Below are 18864 nucleotides of genomic sequence, written 5' to 3'. Positions count from 1 at the left end.
GAGCTTAGAGCTAAACAGTTTCACATCCCGAGCCAGCCATTCATCCTGCCCTGCCCTTGTTACCATGACCTCAGGACAGGCCGGCTCCTTTAGTGCACTCCCAATCAAGCAGTGCGGAGTGACCTTTGTACTGGAACAAAACACAAGTCAGGGAGAGAGTTAAGCACACAAACCTCAAGAGGAATCATTGAGTCATTCTGCGTCCTGTCAACACATAACACTGGGCAGTGAAGTCCTGCTCCCCATGGCTTCCACTGGGACTGTGCACATGGATTTGGACTTCTCACAACAGATATTTAAAACTGGAATTGTTTATTTCATCCATAGCACAGAGACAAGCACAACGGGTTGTGTGTGTGGTATAATATTTCCACTTAAAATCCTTTGTCAGAAATTGTGTATCAAACACCACAACATTACAAATGAATACATTGCAGTGCTGTAATTAGCTGTGCACATTTCTGTGTACACTTATTAACAAAACTTTCAAAATAGATTCAGAATAAGTATGCAATTAAAGTGTTGTTTTTTTCTCCCCCCAAAAATAGGACAAGTATGAAAATAAAATGCTCAAAAGATATTTAGGCAAAGCTTTACTTGAATTAGTGGTCTTCATAATGGCAGTACATGCACTACATACAGGTCTAATCATTTCTGACTTACAGTGAAGCTGAAACTGTCATAGAGGTTCATGGATTATATTTCCTTTAAGACAATACTGTACATCTGTATGCATTTACACAATTGACCTCCATGACAGTTCATTTCCTAAAGGGTAGTGGTTTATAAATAGGCCAAAATGATTAGAACATGTCGTGAACGTGTAAATGTTACAAGCAGCAACAATTGTATCTCTTCATTAAAACAAAAATGAACATATTACTTTACACAAAATGTATGTAAAGCAACACCAATGTAAATATAAAGCATACATTTCTGGTAAATTACAAGCGAATACAAAATCTTAAATTTAGAAACTCATGTATATTGTGTTTGTCAGCTCATATATTTTCAAAGAATCCCTCATCCTCACTAAAATAAACAATTTCAACAGTTAACACTACAGTGCCCAACATCATGTATACATGTTCAAAAACAAAAGCATCAGTAGGCCTGAAATGACAATGACAGATGATCAAAGTGGCTAGGTGGTAGGATGGAGCTTGATGGGCCATAAAAATCAAATGGGAGGAATAAATGAGCAGTTTGTGATTTCCAATAACATACCAACACAGTGTCCACATTGACGAGGAGCATTGTTGTGTATGGGACGCATGGTATGCTGTCAAGTGTCTTGGTTAGCATGCATTGAAAGAGGAATGTTGGCTGCTGAATCCAATATGGGTTCTGCTGGACTGTCCATTACTGACCATCTCTCTTATCTCTATGGGGGATGGCGATCCTGTCATGGTGCTGATGATACTTTATCAGAGCATAAAACGCCTGTGCTCATTGGTCAACAAAGTGTATGTTATATGTGAGTTGGTGTCCATTGTCCCAGGCATACAGGACCTTCTCCTTGGGGTTGTAGTCTATCTGGGTAGTGTAGGCGTACTCGTTGGTGAAGGGCAGGCGAGGGATAGCCTCTGAGTTGGTGTGGGTGTCGTAGGCATAGTTCACCTCCCCTTCCTTCTGGTTATAGACGTCCACAGCGTACAGCACCCCACAGATGATGAAGCAGTTCCCATAGGAGTTCCTCTTCAGGCCCGTCCTCCAGGTGGTCTCCTTCTTCATGGACAGATCCCCAGGGTCCAGCTTACTGATGACAATCACCTCCTGCTGGGAGTAGTCATAGTCCATGGAAGGGTAGATCACCCACAGCCCACTCTCGTCCACGGCAAAGTCAATGTCCGAGTGACCTCTCCACTTCCAGGGGGTAGTGTCCTCATAAACCACATCATGCAGGAGGGTCCAGGCGGCCACGTAGCGCATCCTCAGGTCGTACTTGATGATGTTCTTGGTGAAAGCTCGGTTGTAGTAGAAGGCTCCGTTGTACACCACGTGGCCCGTGCCGATCCAGTTGTAAGGCAGTTTGAAGAGGTTGCTCCAGCGACCTAACAGGACCATATACAGGGATGTTTACTGAGAAACTAATTGCATATCATGTTACCCCCCCATACAGTATGCTAACATCATGCTATCTTATATATACACATGTACAGTCAAGTCATTGTGGGCGCCACTGAGGTGTTTAATAGTTATACCATAAACGTATATATAATGGTTTCACATGAGAGACGGGTTAGTTTCAGTTTGACTGTCCCACTCCCACTGTCCACACAGATGTCCTGTTATTAGTGTCATGATCATATCTGGTCACATCGCTCTCTAACAGTTCCACCTCAGGAAGTGTGATTTAGATAATGAATGAAGCTGCAGTGAAGGACAAAAACAACCCGTTAGCGCAGAACCACCCCCGCCCCAGCCCATGCCTCTGTAATCCCTCTCAGCTCTGGCCAGTTCAAAGGGGAGGCACATGTCAGCCTAGGCAGGGATCACAGCCACTCACAGAGATACCTAGTCATCCGCACACTGCTGTGAACTCACCACCCTACTGGATACCAGAGCAAAATCTCTTCACGCTTTGTAAGATGTGAGTTAAAAAAAGCTTCTGTCCAAACACCTCTAAATCAACCAGGCTAGTCCAGTGGGATAGATCATTTTACCCAGTCAGTTAAGAGGAGTAATCCTATTTCCCTCGCCAAGTACTAGTGCAAGAAGGAGGGGGGGACTTTGTGTGTGAAATTAAATGAACAGTATTACAACTAAACCTGCATGTTTGAGTCTCAAGCTACTGTAGTGTATACTCACTGCATTTCATGGGTCACTTTCTAGTCACTGCATTTCATGGGTCACTTTCTACTCACTGCATTTCATGGGTCACTTTCTACTCACTGCATTTCATGGGTCACTTTCTACTCACTGCATTTCATGGGTCACTTTCTATTCACTGCATTTCATGGGTCACTTTCTACTCACTGCATTTCATGGGTCACTTTCTACTCACTGCATTTCATGGGTCACTTTCTACTCACTACATTTCATGGGTCACTTTCTACTCACTGCATTTCATGGGTCACTTTCTACTAACTACATTTCATGGGTCACTTTCTACTAACTACATTTCATGGGTCACTTTCTACTCACTGCTTTTCATGGGTCACTTTCTATTCACTACATTTCATGGGTCACTTTCTACTCACTGCATTTGGTCACTTTCTACTCACTGCATTTCATGGGTCACTTTCTATTCACTACATTTCATGGCTCACTTTCTACTCACTGCATTTCATGGGTCACTTTCTACTCACTGCATTTCATGGGTCACTTTCTACTCACTGCATTTCATGGGTCACTTTCTACTCACGACATTTCATGGGTCACTACAGATCATTAGAGACTATAATACTATTATACTGATCTCATTCCATAGATGTACAGTTGAAACCCCATGCTCCATAGAAATAAAAAATAATTGAAAATAATTAACAATTATAATGATATAACAGTATTCGATTTCTATGCCATGCCCACCTTGTTTGAAGTTGTCCAGGTTTCGGAACTCCACCAGGTTGTTGCCGTAGTAATAGTTGGTGACGTAGATCTTTGAGTCCTTGGCCAGGGGATCCTTCATCCAGGCTCCTTCGTTCCGCCCATAGCTGTGCTGCTTCTCTGGGAGCTCAATAGAGGCCAGAGTCCCCTCACAGTCCAGGATTTTACCTGCCAAGTACAGTACAATACAGTCAACACAGAAACTACCAGAAAACTGGATAAAGAATGGCCTGCATGAGTTTTCAATCATTCAATTTCACAGTTACACACATTCTGGCAGCTAAACATTACATGTTTATCCGTTACTGAATTGGACAGAGTCATAGCACTGACTGTCTCTTTTGCTGTCAATGAGCACACTTAGTTGTTATATGGTGTAGTATAATGTACACTACACTAGGTAATTGTGTAGGTCAGGCTACCTGCTCTGTGTAGGATTGGCCGGCTGTTGTTGTCAGAGTTGTCTAGGAACAGCATGATGGTGGGGGCTGGTCTGTTGAGCCTTTCAACTCTTGCTACAATGGTGGTGGTGGTAGTGGATGGCATTGTAGTACTGGCTGTTGTTGCTGCCGTTGTTGTCGTGCTCGTGGTGGTGGTTGTGGTAGTGGTTGCAGTTTCTTTGGTAGTTGTTGGCTCAGCTGTGGTTCCCTCAATGGTTTCCAGGACAATTTCAGCACCTCCGTCCTCAGAGTGTGTCTCTTTGACGTGGTGGATGGTGTGAGTCTTGGCAGCGTTGTCTGAGGATAAAGACAAGTATTGGAAAGTAGGCCATGGGATTTAGTTAGACTCAAATTCAAAGTCTGGAGGATCCTTGTCTTTACTAGTTTTCATTAGAATTAGTTGGCTTAATTAATCAAAAAGGCCCTGTATGGGCTGCTTTTGAGACCTCTGTCAGAGAGACAGACACTGTACAGTACCACAGATTTCCATGGGCCACGTCAAAGGGGAATGCATTAGTTATATAGCACACAGACTATGCCAGCTTCCTCTCGCTGTCTCTGTCCCCTCCTCTGTAACCAAGTCTGTCCCGCTGTCTCTGCCTCTCTGTTTGGATTCAGAATTCCACAGCACTCACATGGCATTTTCTTATCCCTGGCCATGGAGAGAGAATAGCAGAACAGAGGACAGTGTCAGGAGGACTGGGCCAGCCTGAGGCTGATCCCCTCTGTTACTCATACTCTCACTTCCTTAGCTGCCAGACAGATGCGTGAGATAAAACGTCTCTGCCTGCTACATAAGCAGCACATCTGCACCACACGCGCACTCTGAACCTCAGGGTGCTAGCCATGCACACTACTTGACCACATGTATCTTCTGAAGGCCTAACAAGATAGGGAGTCAGGGACAGCTTAGGAGTCAGACAGGCAGCATAGATAGGAGAATGTGCTGTAGGTCTCTAAAGTATGTTGTGAAAGAGAAACAGTGTTGCTTGATACTTCAAAAGCCACATCATCCTTTATCTAATAGATGCAAGACTTCTGGTTAACATTCACCTTTGAATAAAGGCAAACTACTCTTTGTGAGAGATTATGGAAATGAAGCTGAATCAATTCACTGGGTTGACTAGGGTGGCTGCACTAACCAAAGTAAGGCTAAACAGCTTGGCATAGCAGAACACATGACCTGACAACATATGTGCATTTGCGCCCTGAGCAAACCTAGCATACCTACAGTATCTATTCAATAAGGATTGTGAGGAGTCAGGAAATGTTTTGTCAGCTTTCATCGGCATAGTGATGAGGGCCCACAACACATTGTGTATGAGGAGTGAAGCTGAGGCGTGTAGTGGATGTGGCTATGTTCCATTGAAACGACATTCCATTAGCTCTATGTATTATTTAATGCTCGCTGAATGCACGCATGCAATTCGATCCTCTGATGGCCCAAGCCCTGCTTGGTTGGAAATAACAGCAGGATAAATCTTGTACTGTGGATCTGGTGATCTACGGTGAAGGATTCACTGTTTTACTGTTTCCAAGATGCCAAGAGTAGTACTAAGATTTACACTCCTTTATCACACAACATATTTCATTCAAACTTGAAGGGCTTGCTCTACACAAACTTGAAGGGCTTGCTCTACACAAACTTGAAGGGCTTGCTCTACACAAATTTGAAGGGCTTGCTCTACACAAACTTGAAGGGCTTGCTCTACACAAACTTGAAGGGCTTGCTCTACACAAAAAAAGAAAATATGCGATGGAGACGTACAACATCCGTTTCGGTTGGGAATCTGAAATACAGTCTGGTGTAACGCTGATCCAGCATAATGTAATGTAGATCCAAGAGTACAATTTAGTTATTTGAATTGGTTATGTTTAGAACAATCACAATAAGGTCTGAGAACATTAGAACAGCACATAGATAATCTCATACAGGCTGGCTGAGTGCTGCTAACTCAGCTGAAGTCACAGCCCAATGTTGACTTTAGGGGTTAGTGGGCTCCATACACATGCTCATACTGGGCTGGGAGAGAGAGTGGTCCAACTCCCCCCTTTATCAAATCCAAATCATATTGTATTGGTCGCATACACATATTTAGCAGATGTTATTGTGGGTGTAGGGAAATGCTTGTGCAAAGTTTCTTAGGAGCAATGAACAGGGAGACCATGTCTATCGGCAACATCTTGTATCGGCCCTGGTTCTCTCACCTTTACCACCTGTGCCGTGCTCATCCCCATCCACCTTGGCTGCTTTGTAGTAGGTGATGCCCCTCACTACCCCCGGCTGGTGCCCTGCCACCTTGGCCTTGGCTGTGGGGTCAGGCTTGACAGGTTTCCCAGGCTTGGTGCTCTCTTTCTTAGGTTTTACGACCTTTTCCTTGGGCGGCTTGGGAGGGGGCTTGGATGAAGGGGGCTTTTTGTTAGGGTTTTTTACGGTGTCCTTGGTTTTCTCATCATTGGTGTTCTGTAAACATTGACATTCAATTCAAGCCTGTCATTTATGGTGTGTCAGTGGGCATGTGAACATTGATTTGTGTGTTTGATGTGTAATTTGTGAGCAAGCTTTGTGTGGTGGGTGTGTGTGTGTGTTTGAGAGACACACTTACCTGAGCTTTGGTCTCTGTTTGGTCTTTCTGCAGTAGCTGCAGGCCCAGACTGGAGATCTGCTTCTTGATGCTCATCATGATGTTGGAGTAGTTCTCATACCTCTTAAACTGGTTAGTCAGTGTGATCATGCTGTCCCTTACAAACTCATTGTCCCGAGTCAGGTTGGTCTTGATTGTCTGTGGAAACAGACGTGTTCTAAGAATCCGGCCAGTCCATTGTACCAACCAAATGCAAATAACTTTGTTAACGAAAACAGACCCCTTTTGTAAAAACATTACAAACACAAAACCTGGGAGAACCAGTCACACAAATCTTTCTCTCCGCCCTCTAGTTCATCTTCTCCTGTTTGACTAGTGAATAGCTGTGGGGGTTAAAGAAATCTCTGTGGATACTGTAACCATGCCGTTTAGGGGGGGGGGGGAATTACTGGTATCTAATCACAAACCATTTCATCAGCTCTCTGTCTGCATAAGGACCATATACAGCTAGAACGGCAAGAATCCAAATACATTCACATACAGTATATAGGAAGGCATGCAAACCTAGTATTCCCTGGTTTTAGTTTTATGTCCTTGTTATTGTTCTACTTGTTGTACTCTACGAGGACATTGTCTTTTTGGGGCTTACCTCCTCTAGTGTGTTCATCTGGGAGACCACCTTGTTGATGTAGGAGTGAACCTTCATGAGGTCCAGACTGTACAGCGTCCCCTCCAGTAGGTCCACCATGGAATGCAGCTGTACACCCACACACAGCACAGAGGAGAGTATTAGCACGAAACATAATAAAGAAGTGGGAAAATATGTTGACAGGTTTTACATTTGACATTTAATTGAGTATGTGAATTCAATAACACCTTAAAAACACCCACGCCTATTTTCATTTAAAAGTATTGACTTAACAATGGGTGCTGCTTTATACTACCCTCCTCTCTCAGTCCTGAATCAGACACCTGCCAACTACAAATCCACTGTTTCAGCAATTTGGCTTTCTAATTGCATTAAAAGCCCTCCCCAAAAGTTATTTTGAGCCTTTCCTTTGTAATGCAATTCAATGTATTCCTTATAAGACATGGCTATGTCTAAACCCAGTCAGATCACACATCTGGTTCTTCTCTTCATGTGGCACATAGCATGCCTCATCTCCTCTCCTCTCACTCCCAGTGTATGTGTGCTTCAGATACGTATATCCTGAGAGGTGCTGAGATGTTATCGACAGATAGAGAACCCAGTGAGCTCATGGAAACCTGTCTGTGCAACAACCTGGGATACTTTAAAGCTTTAATTTCAACAATTATAAGGATATCCTATTTCTGCTTCTCCCATGGTTATGTACAGTATATCTTCAGGACCAAACCACACACATGCAATCAGGGTCTCTGTTACGGTCTTTACATAGTCAATTAAGTGATTTTACTACCAACATTTACAGTTCTAATGTTATTTTACCACTAAGTTGGGTCTGTTACTGCTGGAACACACCTTGAGCAGTTCAGGGGCCTGTTTCTTCAGCTTCTCCATCTTCCACTCATTCTCACAGGGGTTGAGGGAGGAGGGGGGGGCAGTGCAGGAACACTTGCAGTCCGATCCAGAGCTGACGGTCTCCACCGTGTAAAAGTCCTCCACACGCACGCTGCCACTCCGCAGACGCTGGCATGCATCCTTGCTCAGTGGCCTCATGATGCACTTACAGCGACAGTCTGAGCCCTCGGACGTCATCCGCACCGGCTCCGTCTCCCCGAAGATCTGACAGGAGACAGAGTTGAAGAGAGTGGATGAAATGGACTGATTTGAAATATTGTACAGCACTGATTGAAAAAAAGCATTCTTGACGTGTAATGAGCTGGACATGGTTCCTGTCCCTCAACGACAGGAGTCAATCACAGCCTGGGATGATGTCACAGCGTGGGGTTGAATGTAAAAGGGCGAGTCTGGAGCCTGATCAGTTGTCACAAATCCTGACAGACATTCTGAGAAAGCAACTCATAGTGAACAATGGTCAGGGTTGAACTTTATATCAATTCACCCCGTGAACATTATGGTTCATTAAAATATACGCTGAGCTTGGGTTTTCTTCTCACAGCAGTCTATGGAGAGCTGTTCCAATGTTCTGAATGACTCCCTCCCAGGTGGACATTCTATGAATAAAACATACATTTTCTTAGGAAGGAAACAAAAGCATGGGAATGAAATTGATCTTGGGACATTAACCACATGCTTCCTCTTCTTTGAACACTAGCTGTCATGAAGCACATGAAAGCCATTGAGACCAACGCAATGCCATTAATATCAACTCTTATCCCCAGCTGTGTCGGACGCTAGCACTCCCCACAAATGGTGTAAAATGAGAGAACTCTGGCCGACCATGTGCAAGCTCATGCTACTGACATCATCCTCAGAATCACTCCAGATAAATAACAAAAAAAAACATTGAATAAACAATACATATTTTATTATAGACAGTCATCAAAGTGAAGTGTTTATGGGTTTCATATTTAGGCTCAGTCATAAATTTGACATTTATACACCATACATTTATTGCAAATCTGACTTAACGTTTGTTTGTTGTTGACAGGTCGATGACGTGCAAAACCTTCATTTCACAGTGAACTTAAGATGTCACAGTAGTTCTCAAGTGTCTTTCTCTCTGTCTGTCTCTCTGCCGGTGTCTGTGACTGGCAGTGCTCTCTCTGGTCATCTCCCCATGTAGAGGCCAGGGGGTTGCTGCACTGTATTGATGCTAAGCTCATCTCCCAGCACCTTCTGGGGCCCAGCTCCCACTCACACCCTCTTTCCAGGGGGCCTAACCTGTCATCTTCCTCCAATGAGATGTTGGAATCTCTATAAACCCTGGGCAGGCAGACCCACATGAATCTCTATAAACCCTGGGCAGGCAGACCCACATGAATCTCTATAAACCCTGGGCAGGTTGACCCACATGAATCTATATAAACACTGGGCAGGCAGACCCACATGCATCTCTATAAACCCTGGGCAGGCAGACCCACATGCATCTCTATAAACCCTGGGGCAGGCAGACCCACATGAATCTCTATAAACCCTGGGCAGGCAGACCCACATGCATCTCTATAAACCCTCGGAAGGCAGACCCACATGCATCTCTATAAACCCTGGGAAGGCAGACCAACATGAATCTCTATAAACCCTGGGCAGGTTGCCCACATTAATCTCTATAAACCCTGGGCAGGCAGACCCACATGCATCTCTATAAACCCTCGGAAGGCAGACCCACATGCATCTCCATAAACCCTTGGAAGGCAGACCAACATGAATCTCTATAAACCCTGGGCAGGCAGACCCACATGAATCTCTATAAACCCTGGGCAGGCAGACCCACATGCATCTCTATAAACCCTGGGGCAGGCAGACCCACATGAATCTCTATAAACCCTGGGCAGGCAGACCCACATGCATCTCTATAAACCCTGGGCAGGCAGACCCACACGAATCTCTATAAACCCTGGGGCAGGCAGACCCACATGAATCTCTATAAACCCGGGGGAAGGCAGACCCACATGAATCTCTATAAACCCGGGGGAAGACAGACCCAAATGAATCTCTATAAACCCTGGGGCAGGCAGACCCACATGAATCTCTATAAACCCTGGGCAGGCAGACCCACATGAATCTCTATAAACCCTGGGCAGGTTGACCCACATGAATCTCTATAAACCCTGGGCAGGCAGACCCACATTAATCTCTATAAACCCTGGGCAGGCAGACCCACATGCATCTCCATAAACCCTGGGAAGGCAGACCAACATTAATCTCTATAAACCCTGGGCAGGCAGACCCACATGCATCTCTATAAACCCTGGGCAGGCAGACCCACATGCATCTCTATAAACCCTGGGCAGGCAGACCCACATGAATCTCTATAAACCCTGGGCAGGCAGACCCACATGCATCTCTATAAACCCTGGGGCAGGCAGACCCACATGAATCTCTATAAACCCTGGGCAGGCAGACCCACATGCATCTCTATAAACCCTGGGCAGGCAGACCCACACGAATCTCTATAAACCCTGGGGCAGGCAGACCCACATGAATCTCTATAAACCCTGGGCAGGCAGACCCACATGAATCTCTATAAACCCTGGGCAGGTTGACCCACATGAATCTCTATAAACCCTGGGCAGGCAGACCCACATTAATCTCTATAAACCCTGGGCAGGCAGACCCACATGCATCTCCATAAACCCTGGGAAGGCAGACCAACATTAATATAAACCCTGGGCAGGCAGACCCACATGCATCTCTATAAACCCTGGGCAGGCAGACCCACATGCATCTCTATAAACCCTGGGCAGGCAGACCCACATGAATCTCTATAAACCCCGGGCAGGCAGACCCACATGAATCCCTATAAACCCTGGGCAGGTTGACCCACATGAATCTCTATAAACCCTGGGCAGGCAGACCCACATGAATCCCTATAAACCCTGGGCAGGCAGACCCACATGCATCTCTATAAACCCTGGGCCAGGCAGACCCACATGAATCTCTATAAACCCTGGGGCAGGCAGACCCACATGAATCTCTATAAACCCGGGGGAAGGCAGACCCACATGCATCTCTATAAACCCTGGGCAGGCAGACCCACATGAATCTCTATAAACCCTGGGCAGGCGGACCCACATGCATCTCTATAAACCCTGGGCAGGCAGACCCACATGAATCTCTATAAACCCGGGGGAAGGCAGACCCACATGCATCTCTATAAACCCTGGGCAGGCAGACCCACATGCATCTCTATAAACCCTGGGCAGGCAGACCCACACGAATCTCTATAAACCCTGGGGCAGGCAGACCCACATGAATCTCTATAAACCCGGGGGAAGGCAGACCCACATGAATCTCTATAAACCCGGGGGAAGACAGACCCAAATGAATCTCTATAAACCCTGGGGCAGGCAGACCCACATGAATCTCTATAAACCCTGGGCAGGCAGACCCACATGAATCTCTATAAACCCTGGGCAGGTTGACCCACATGAATCTCTATAAACCCTGGGCAGGCAGACCCACATTAATCTCTATAAACCCTGGGCAGGCAGACCCACATGCATCTCCATAAACCCTGGGAAGGCAGACCAACATTAATCTCTATAAACCCTGGGCAGGCAGACCCACATGAATCTCTATAAACCCTGGGGCAGGCTGACCCACATGAATCCCTATAAACCCTGGGCAGGCAGACCAACATGAATCTCTATAAACCCTGGGCAGGCAGACCCAAATGCATCTCTATAAACCCTGGGCAGGCAGACCCACATGAATCTCCAGCCACTTTAATAATGGGAATTGATGGGAAATTATGTAAAATATATCACTAGCCACTTAAACAATGCTACCTAATATAATGTTTACATACCCTACATTATTCATCTCATATGTATACGTATATACTGTACTCTATATCATCCACTGCATCTTTATGTAATACATGTATCACTAGCCACTTTAACTATGCCACTTTGTTTACATACTCATCTCATATGTATATACTGTACTCGATACCATCTACAGTATCTTGCCTATGCTGCTCTGTACCATCACTCATTAATATATCTTTATGTACGTGTTCTTTATCCCCTTACACTTGTGTATAAGACAGTAGTTTTGGAATTGTTAGTTAGATTACTTGTTGGTTATTACTGCATTGTCGGAACTAGAAGCACAAGCATTTCGCTACACTCGCATTAACATCTGCTAACCATGTGTATGTGACAAATAAAAATTTGATTTGATTTGATAAACCCTGGGCAGGCAGACCCACATGCATCTCTATAAACCCTGGGGCAGGCAGACCCACATGAATCTCTATAAACCCTGGGCAGGCAGACCCACATGCATCTCTATAAAACCTGGGCAGGCAGACCCACATGAATCTATATAAACACTGGGCAGGCAGACCCACATGCATCTCTATAAACCCTGTGCAGGCAGACCCACATGCATCTCTATAAACCCTGGGGCAGGCAGACCCACATGAATCTCTATAAACCCTGGGCAGGCAGACCCACATGAATCTCTATAAACCCTTGGCAGGCTGACCCACATGAATCTCTATAAACCCGGGGGAAGGCAGACCCACAAGAATCTCTATAAACCCTGGGCAGGCAGACCCACATGCATCTCTATAAACCCTGGGGCAGGCAGACCCACATGAATCTCTATAAACCCTGGGCAGGCAGACCCACATGAATCTCTATAAACCCTGGGCAGGCAGACCCACATGAATCCCTATAAACCCTGGGCAGGCAGACCCACATGAATCTCTATAAACCCTGGGCAGGCAGACCCACATGAATCTCTATAAACCCTGGGCAGGCAGACCCACATGAATCTATATAAACCCTGGGCAGGCAGACCTACATGAATCCCTATAAACCCTGGGCAGGCAGACCCACATGCATCTCTATAAACCCTGGGGCAGGCAGACCCACATGAATCTCTATAAACCCGGGGGAAGGCAGACCCACATGCATCTCTATAAACCCTGGGGCAGGCAGACCCACATGAATCTCTATAAACACTGGGCAGGGAGACCCACATGAATCTCTAAAAACCCTGGGCAGGTTGACCCACATGAAACTCTATAAACACTGGGCAGGCAGACCCACATGCATCTCAATAAAATCTGGGCAGGCAGACCCACATGCATCTCTATAAACCCTGGGCAGGCAGACCCACATGAATCTCTATAAACCCTGGGCAGGCAGACCCACATGTGGTACCACTTACAGCAGCACAAGAATGTAGCATTACAGATATTCTGTCTGTCTGTGCCCTTACTCTGCCACGTTGTATCGAGACAGGATAAACGTCTCAACTGTGCACTCAAACAAGGTATTTAGGGGAGAATTGTCTGCTTCCTCCTACACCAAACCTGCACTGGGCAAGTCAACTGTAGATCTGGGCAGATATCTGTGGAGAGCAAGTCTGCTTGTCTATGTCAGTAAAGAGCAACCTAAACCCAAGCTTAGAGCATCAACCCTAAGTAACAGTGCGTACATGTCCAGTTACTGAGGGTTCTCTGAGAGTGAGAATGTTTATGGAGGCCAGACCCTGCAGGCTGGTGAGGGTAGGGAGAGGAGGGGGTGGGCTCATTAGTGGAGGAATGCAGCCTGAGTGACATGAGTGGGTTGGGGGGCAGTACCCTCCATTACTGCAGACTTACACTCAGAGGGGTCTTTGATTATTGGGCAAGACCCCTGTGTGCGTAGTGGTCGGCCATTCCTGACCCATGTCAAGTGAAAAAGGCAGTGGGTTGGGTTGACAAATGATACAACCACATGAAAACAGAGTGGATTAGCAGATTCAAGTTCCCTTGGAGGGGTTGTGCCCACAGCCCCACTGAGCCTTATTGTTCCACCCAAGACGCAGGCGAGCCAAACCCAGGCTGCTTCTTAGCAACATGAGCTTAAGATGCTTCAAGTACTAAGTACTATGGCAAACCTGGTGAAATTTCTTCCAGCTTGACTGGTTTGCCTCCAAGGCCCCTGTGTTTGTTATTTTGTGTATTGATTAAGAGGGAAGAGTTAGAACACACCATTCATTTATAGGCTCCTCCCACTCAACCTTGTCAACTGTACACATAGACTGGAGCAAGATGGGCGTCCACTATCCTAATTATAAAGAAAGCTAAATTATATTGGCTATGCAAACCATTATTGTCCTCGCTCTGTTCATTTAGCATCCCATGCCAAGAGAACTTCCAGCATGAAAGCAGACAACAGACCTCAGATAATTCATAATTAAGACTGCTAAAAGCTTAACGCATGCTTTGAGTTTGGAGCCTTTGACCTCTGAGAAAGGGTCAAGTTTCAGGTCAAAAGAATAGGACCCAAAGAAAAACTCTTATCTGTACAATAGGGGGAAGGGACCCAACTGCATGGCTTCACATTCACACACATTCCATAGACCACAGTACATGACTAGATCACTAACTCACTGAAGGCTACGGCCACTCTTACAGTGACAATGACGAAGTGAAACCTCAATTGTGTCCACAATTGTTAAAAAACAAGATTCATTACACACAATGGCTGGCACATTCCAGGAGCTTGTTAGTCTTATCTTTAAACACAGAAAACCAATGTTATTCTATGATGGCCTTGACACTGTTACTGTAACACTAACCTTGGTCCGTATAAACAAGGATGTCCGTTTCAGACCATAGATTTTGTCTAATTGTTCAGGCAAGCTGCATGTTGTTATTAGGCCTACGGCTTGTGGACTTAACAAGGGCTCTGTAGCTTTAACACACAAGATAATTTATGTAGGCTACTTTCCACAAACTTGTATTAATACACAATCAGGTCCAGAATGTTTGTCACCCTTGATTAAGATGAGAAAAAAAGACTGTAGATAATAAATAATAGAAATACTGAGCTATATTGTTTGCAAAAAAAGGGAAATTATATTATTTTATACTAATACAATGGCTCAGATTTAGAGATTTTGTTTAGCAAGTTTTTAAATATGATCTAAAATTATTATTTATACACTGTATTTTGCTCTTATTTATCAAGGGTGACAATAATTCTGGACCTGACTGTAAATAGATCAAGAACAGACGCTGATGCAGGTCAGTTGTCCATCTCAAAGACTCTCAACTCAGTAAGCTGTTTCTGAGGTAAGCTGATAGATAAAACTCCTCCATTAGTAGATGTAGGACTGTTAGAGTGACCGGGCTGAATCCAATCCATGTCAACTCAAATGTTATTGGTCTCATGCACATATTTAGCAGATGTTATTGTGGGTGTAGCGAAATGCTTCCACACAGTATTTACATGTCTGGATAGGGTTTTTCTGTTTACTAAATCAAAGCGATGATATTTCAGGTTAGGAAAAAGGTTAAAGAGAAGTTCACCCCAAAATCACCATCTAATAAGATGGAATTGTATTACCCTAATGCATCCATTAGGGTCTTCACAACAGCTAGTAGATTATTGACTCAGCTTGACTTTAAGATCATTTTTCACCCATGTAGACCCTTGAACTGTCCCTTTAAATGATTTGACTTATCACCTTGTTCTCCAGTCTAAACATTACAGACCAAACTGGAGCCCAAATTCTTGTCCAGAAAGTCCACCTGATTCCTAATCTAATTAGTGGTGACTATGATAAACAGTCTTACTGTGCCACTGTAAATCTGAACCTGGACTACGGGAGGAAACTTAAGCCGTCAGCCTGGAGATGAACCATGAGATTGCTGTCCCTAACCTGAACAGAAACTGGCATTAGCACTAGCATGCTAATTAGCTGGACACAAGCTTACTGAGCACTTGTTTTTTTTGGAAGTACTCATCCACATTCCATCTAGAGCTGTTTATGTGTACGACCAAGCACACTGAACCTTTTGGTTATCTTCAGTGGCTACTACTGAATGATCCAGATGAGAGGAGAAAGAGAGAAACAGTTATCTTTGTATTATCAGGGCAAGTCTGGAACCAAAGTCATGAATGGAATTAGCTGGTTGTCATTGCTTTCCTCCCCAGATGCTGTTGTTTTGGGAGCCAGGTGTTTGAAAGGGAAACATATACAGATGACTGCCTACTGGATAGATATATAGATGGAACTGATTGCTTTTAGCAAAAACCATAGATCATGGACCCTGCTGGCTCCTCACTGGGCACAGATTCACATCATAGCAGTCAGGCACAAGGAGACATACAGTAATGCACACTGGAAAAGCAGGTGGAAGGCAGGTGGTGTAGAGGATGGGTGAAACATACTTCCCTTTGACTATGTGGTCCTTTGGCAGCCATTTTCTATATGGAGCATCCTTAGATAAAGGGCTCAGACAAATATAACTAATAATTAAGCTTTCAGCTATAAATATGTGTTAGTTTTCTCTTATATCACATCGCTCAGAGGAAAAGGTGAATTCACCAATTTGTAAGTCGCTCTGGATAAGAGCGTCTGCTAAATGACTTAAATGTAAATGTAAATGAAAAGGAAGATTGCTTTTTGTTTGCTGTTACGGTCTGTGTCACTGTCTCCTTCATTTCCTGCTGTTCAGAATCAAAGCCCTCTTCCAGCTGCAGTGAGGCCACGGCCCCTGAGACCTTCAGACTGACCGTCTAACACATTGAGCCTCATTTATTCATTAAGTCCCAGGGACACACTGAGGCTTGTTAGTTCATTACTGTGGGGGCATCCTGTCTCCTCCCTAAATGTATCTCTCTCCGTCTCTCTCTCTCCGCCCTCTCATTGACCTCTCGGCAGTATTCCTGGCCTTGTTTACATCCAAAACAAGGGGCAGGTGCACACGCCTGTTCCCATGCCATTGCACCATACCCTCTGTGTCCTCCTCTGAGCTGGCTTTGTCTCGCAATCATCTCAGTGCCACCAGTGGGCCATGACACTGTAGGCTGGGCAGGATGTGTCCAATGGGACGGAATGAGGAAGAGGGCAGCCAGGCTGCACACAAGACAGGCACATGAGACGTCTCACAGAGAACAGAGAGAACCATATTAAAATCAATCACAAGTTTGTGATCCTACTGGGCTTTCCTCCAGGTCACCGTCAATACATTTGATGATCAGGGTAATAATAAGGGATTATCATTTTTAGTCCTGCTAATGCAATTTTACACTACATTCCACTGTTCTTGAGAGAAAACTAATACCATGATGTGAACACATGACACCTGTGCTCATTGTTCTAACTGTTCCACACACACTGTTCCTCTCACGCACAAAGTAGAAGAAAATCTGCTAGACAGCCTTCATGGGCTTGTGTGCCTCTTGTCTTGTACCCATGTTGTTTTCTAGACCAAGGGGGAAGTAGTCATCCACACAGAACCATGGGGGAGTAGGGATTAGACTATCCTCAAAGCATTGCAGTTCTATGAGAGGGGTTATGGAAGTCCAGCAGCTGTTCAAACAAGGCAGGGCAGTTATTACTGTTACCCGACGGTGCCACTGCCATCTCTTCCTACATTTAATCTGGCATCAGGCCCTACACATGAAGGCTCACGGGGAAAACCTAATGTAATGGTTACTTAGTTTGATGACATGCAATAAGGTGGTTCAAAGCCTAGATTTATAAACCAAGATGGCTGATGTAATTTTACATTAATGACATCTATTCATCATAGCAACAAATGTGCAGAATTACATTAGAAGGCTAGTGTGTTGAAGCATGATGCCCAGTCCCCACAAGATTGAAAGCAGAGAGAGAGAGTCAGGACTGCCATTTCTCATTGGTGTCCATGAAGAGGCAAAATGATTGATCTCTGACTGGACACCTGGCCATATGAAGCAATGGTTGATATTGGGAATGGGCATTCTAATTTGGAAATCATATGGATTATTGGGATAACATGGATGTGTAGGCCTACTGTTCATCATGCAAACTGCTCCTCCCTTTCAACAACCTCATGCTACAAGACCATTGGGCCTTCACACCCACGTGAACGAAATGACTATTTTGAATTGAACAATGCAAATTGTGCAATACTTTAATGGAAATAATGTATGTTGATTTTTCAGTGAGATAATATGTTTTTATTTTATTTTAAGAATGCATAAATCATTGCCTTTCAGATATAATCTGAACAGCAATAATCCATATCTCCTACAGTAGCAGAACTGTAGGACAGGATTTACACATTTTTATTCAGATTTTATCACAAGGAATCCCAGTTCCATTACGCATGGTGGAGTTCCTTACCTTTGCCATTGCAGCATCAAACAGGTGTTAACAGTCCATTACTAAGTCATGCCTATAACTTACCTTACTCTGCGCAGTGACATCTTTACACACCACCAGTAGGCAAGCTAATAAATGCATAAATCTCCACATTTTCTCCCAGGTGCCTGGTGACAGATAAATGATCCTTCCAATAACAACCTTTTATGCCGGAATGACAATATTATCGGTTACTGTATTATTCAATCCATGAGGTAAGACATTCGCACGAGATATTAGGGCTCCATTGTCATAGACCCACGTCGTGTAAATTGTTGCCGTAATATGCGAAGGAAGCAGTTTTACAAGTTGATCAGGCGCTGTCTGCACTCTAGTCCTTGGCTCCGCGCATCAGCGGTAAAAGTAAACATCATCCACCCATCTTCCTTTCTCCACACATGGGAGGGGCAATTTACACACACACACTTGACATAAACTTTAACATTGGATAATACATATAATCTTAGCATTCGAGTCATTTCAGACGTGAGATGTTTCAATAGTTTTCTCATATTCAATAACACTTTTTAAACCTTTATTGCGA

General features: G+C 44.6%; 1 protein-coding gene across 1 annotated transcript; it reads right to left on the bottom strand.

The window, feature by feature from the left end:
• Positions 1-293: 293 nt before the first annotated feature.
• LOC135539590 (olfactomedin-like protein 2A) lies at positions 294-18694 on the bottom strand. Its single transcript, XM_064965561.1, has 8 exons — positions 18366-18694; positions 8079-8342; positions 7227-7334; positions 6599-6775; positions 6201-6456; positions 3975-4289; positions 3535-3720; positions 294-2054 (listed from the first exon to the last, which is right to left on the bottom strand). The coding sequence occupies exons 1-8, from the start codon at positions 18432-18434 to the stop codon at positions 1450-1452; spliced, it is 1980 nt and encodes a 659-aa protein (XP_064821633.1). The 5' UTR covers positions 18435-18694; the 3' UTR covers positions 294-1449.
• Between the last annotated feature and the right edge of the window lie 170 nt (positions 18695-18864).

This window comes from Oncorhynchus masou, chromosome 1 (genome assembly GCF_036934945.1).
Source record: "Oncorhynchus masou masou isolate Uvic2021 chromosome 1, UVic_Omas_1.1, whole genome shotgun sequence".
NCBI classification, from domain to species: Eukaryota; Metazoa; Chordata; class Actinopteri; order Salmoniformes; family Salmonidae; genus Oncorhynchus; species Oncorhynchus masou.
The sequence above is the reverse complement of the archived record's forward strand: the minus strand, read 5'-3'. Positions and strand labels throughout refer to the sequence as shown.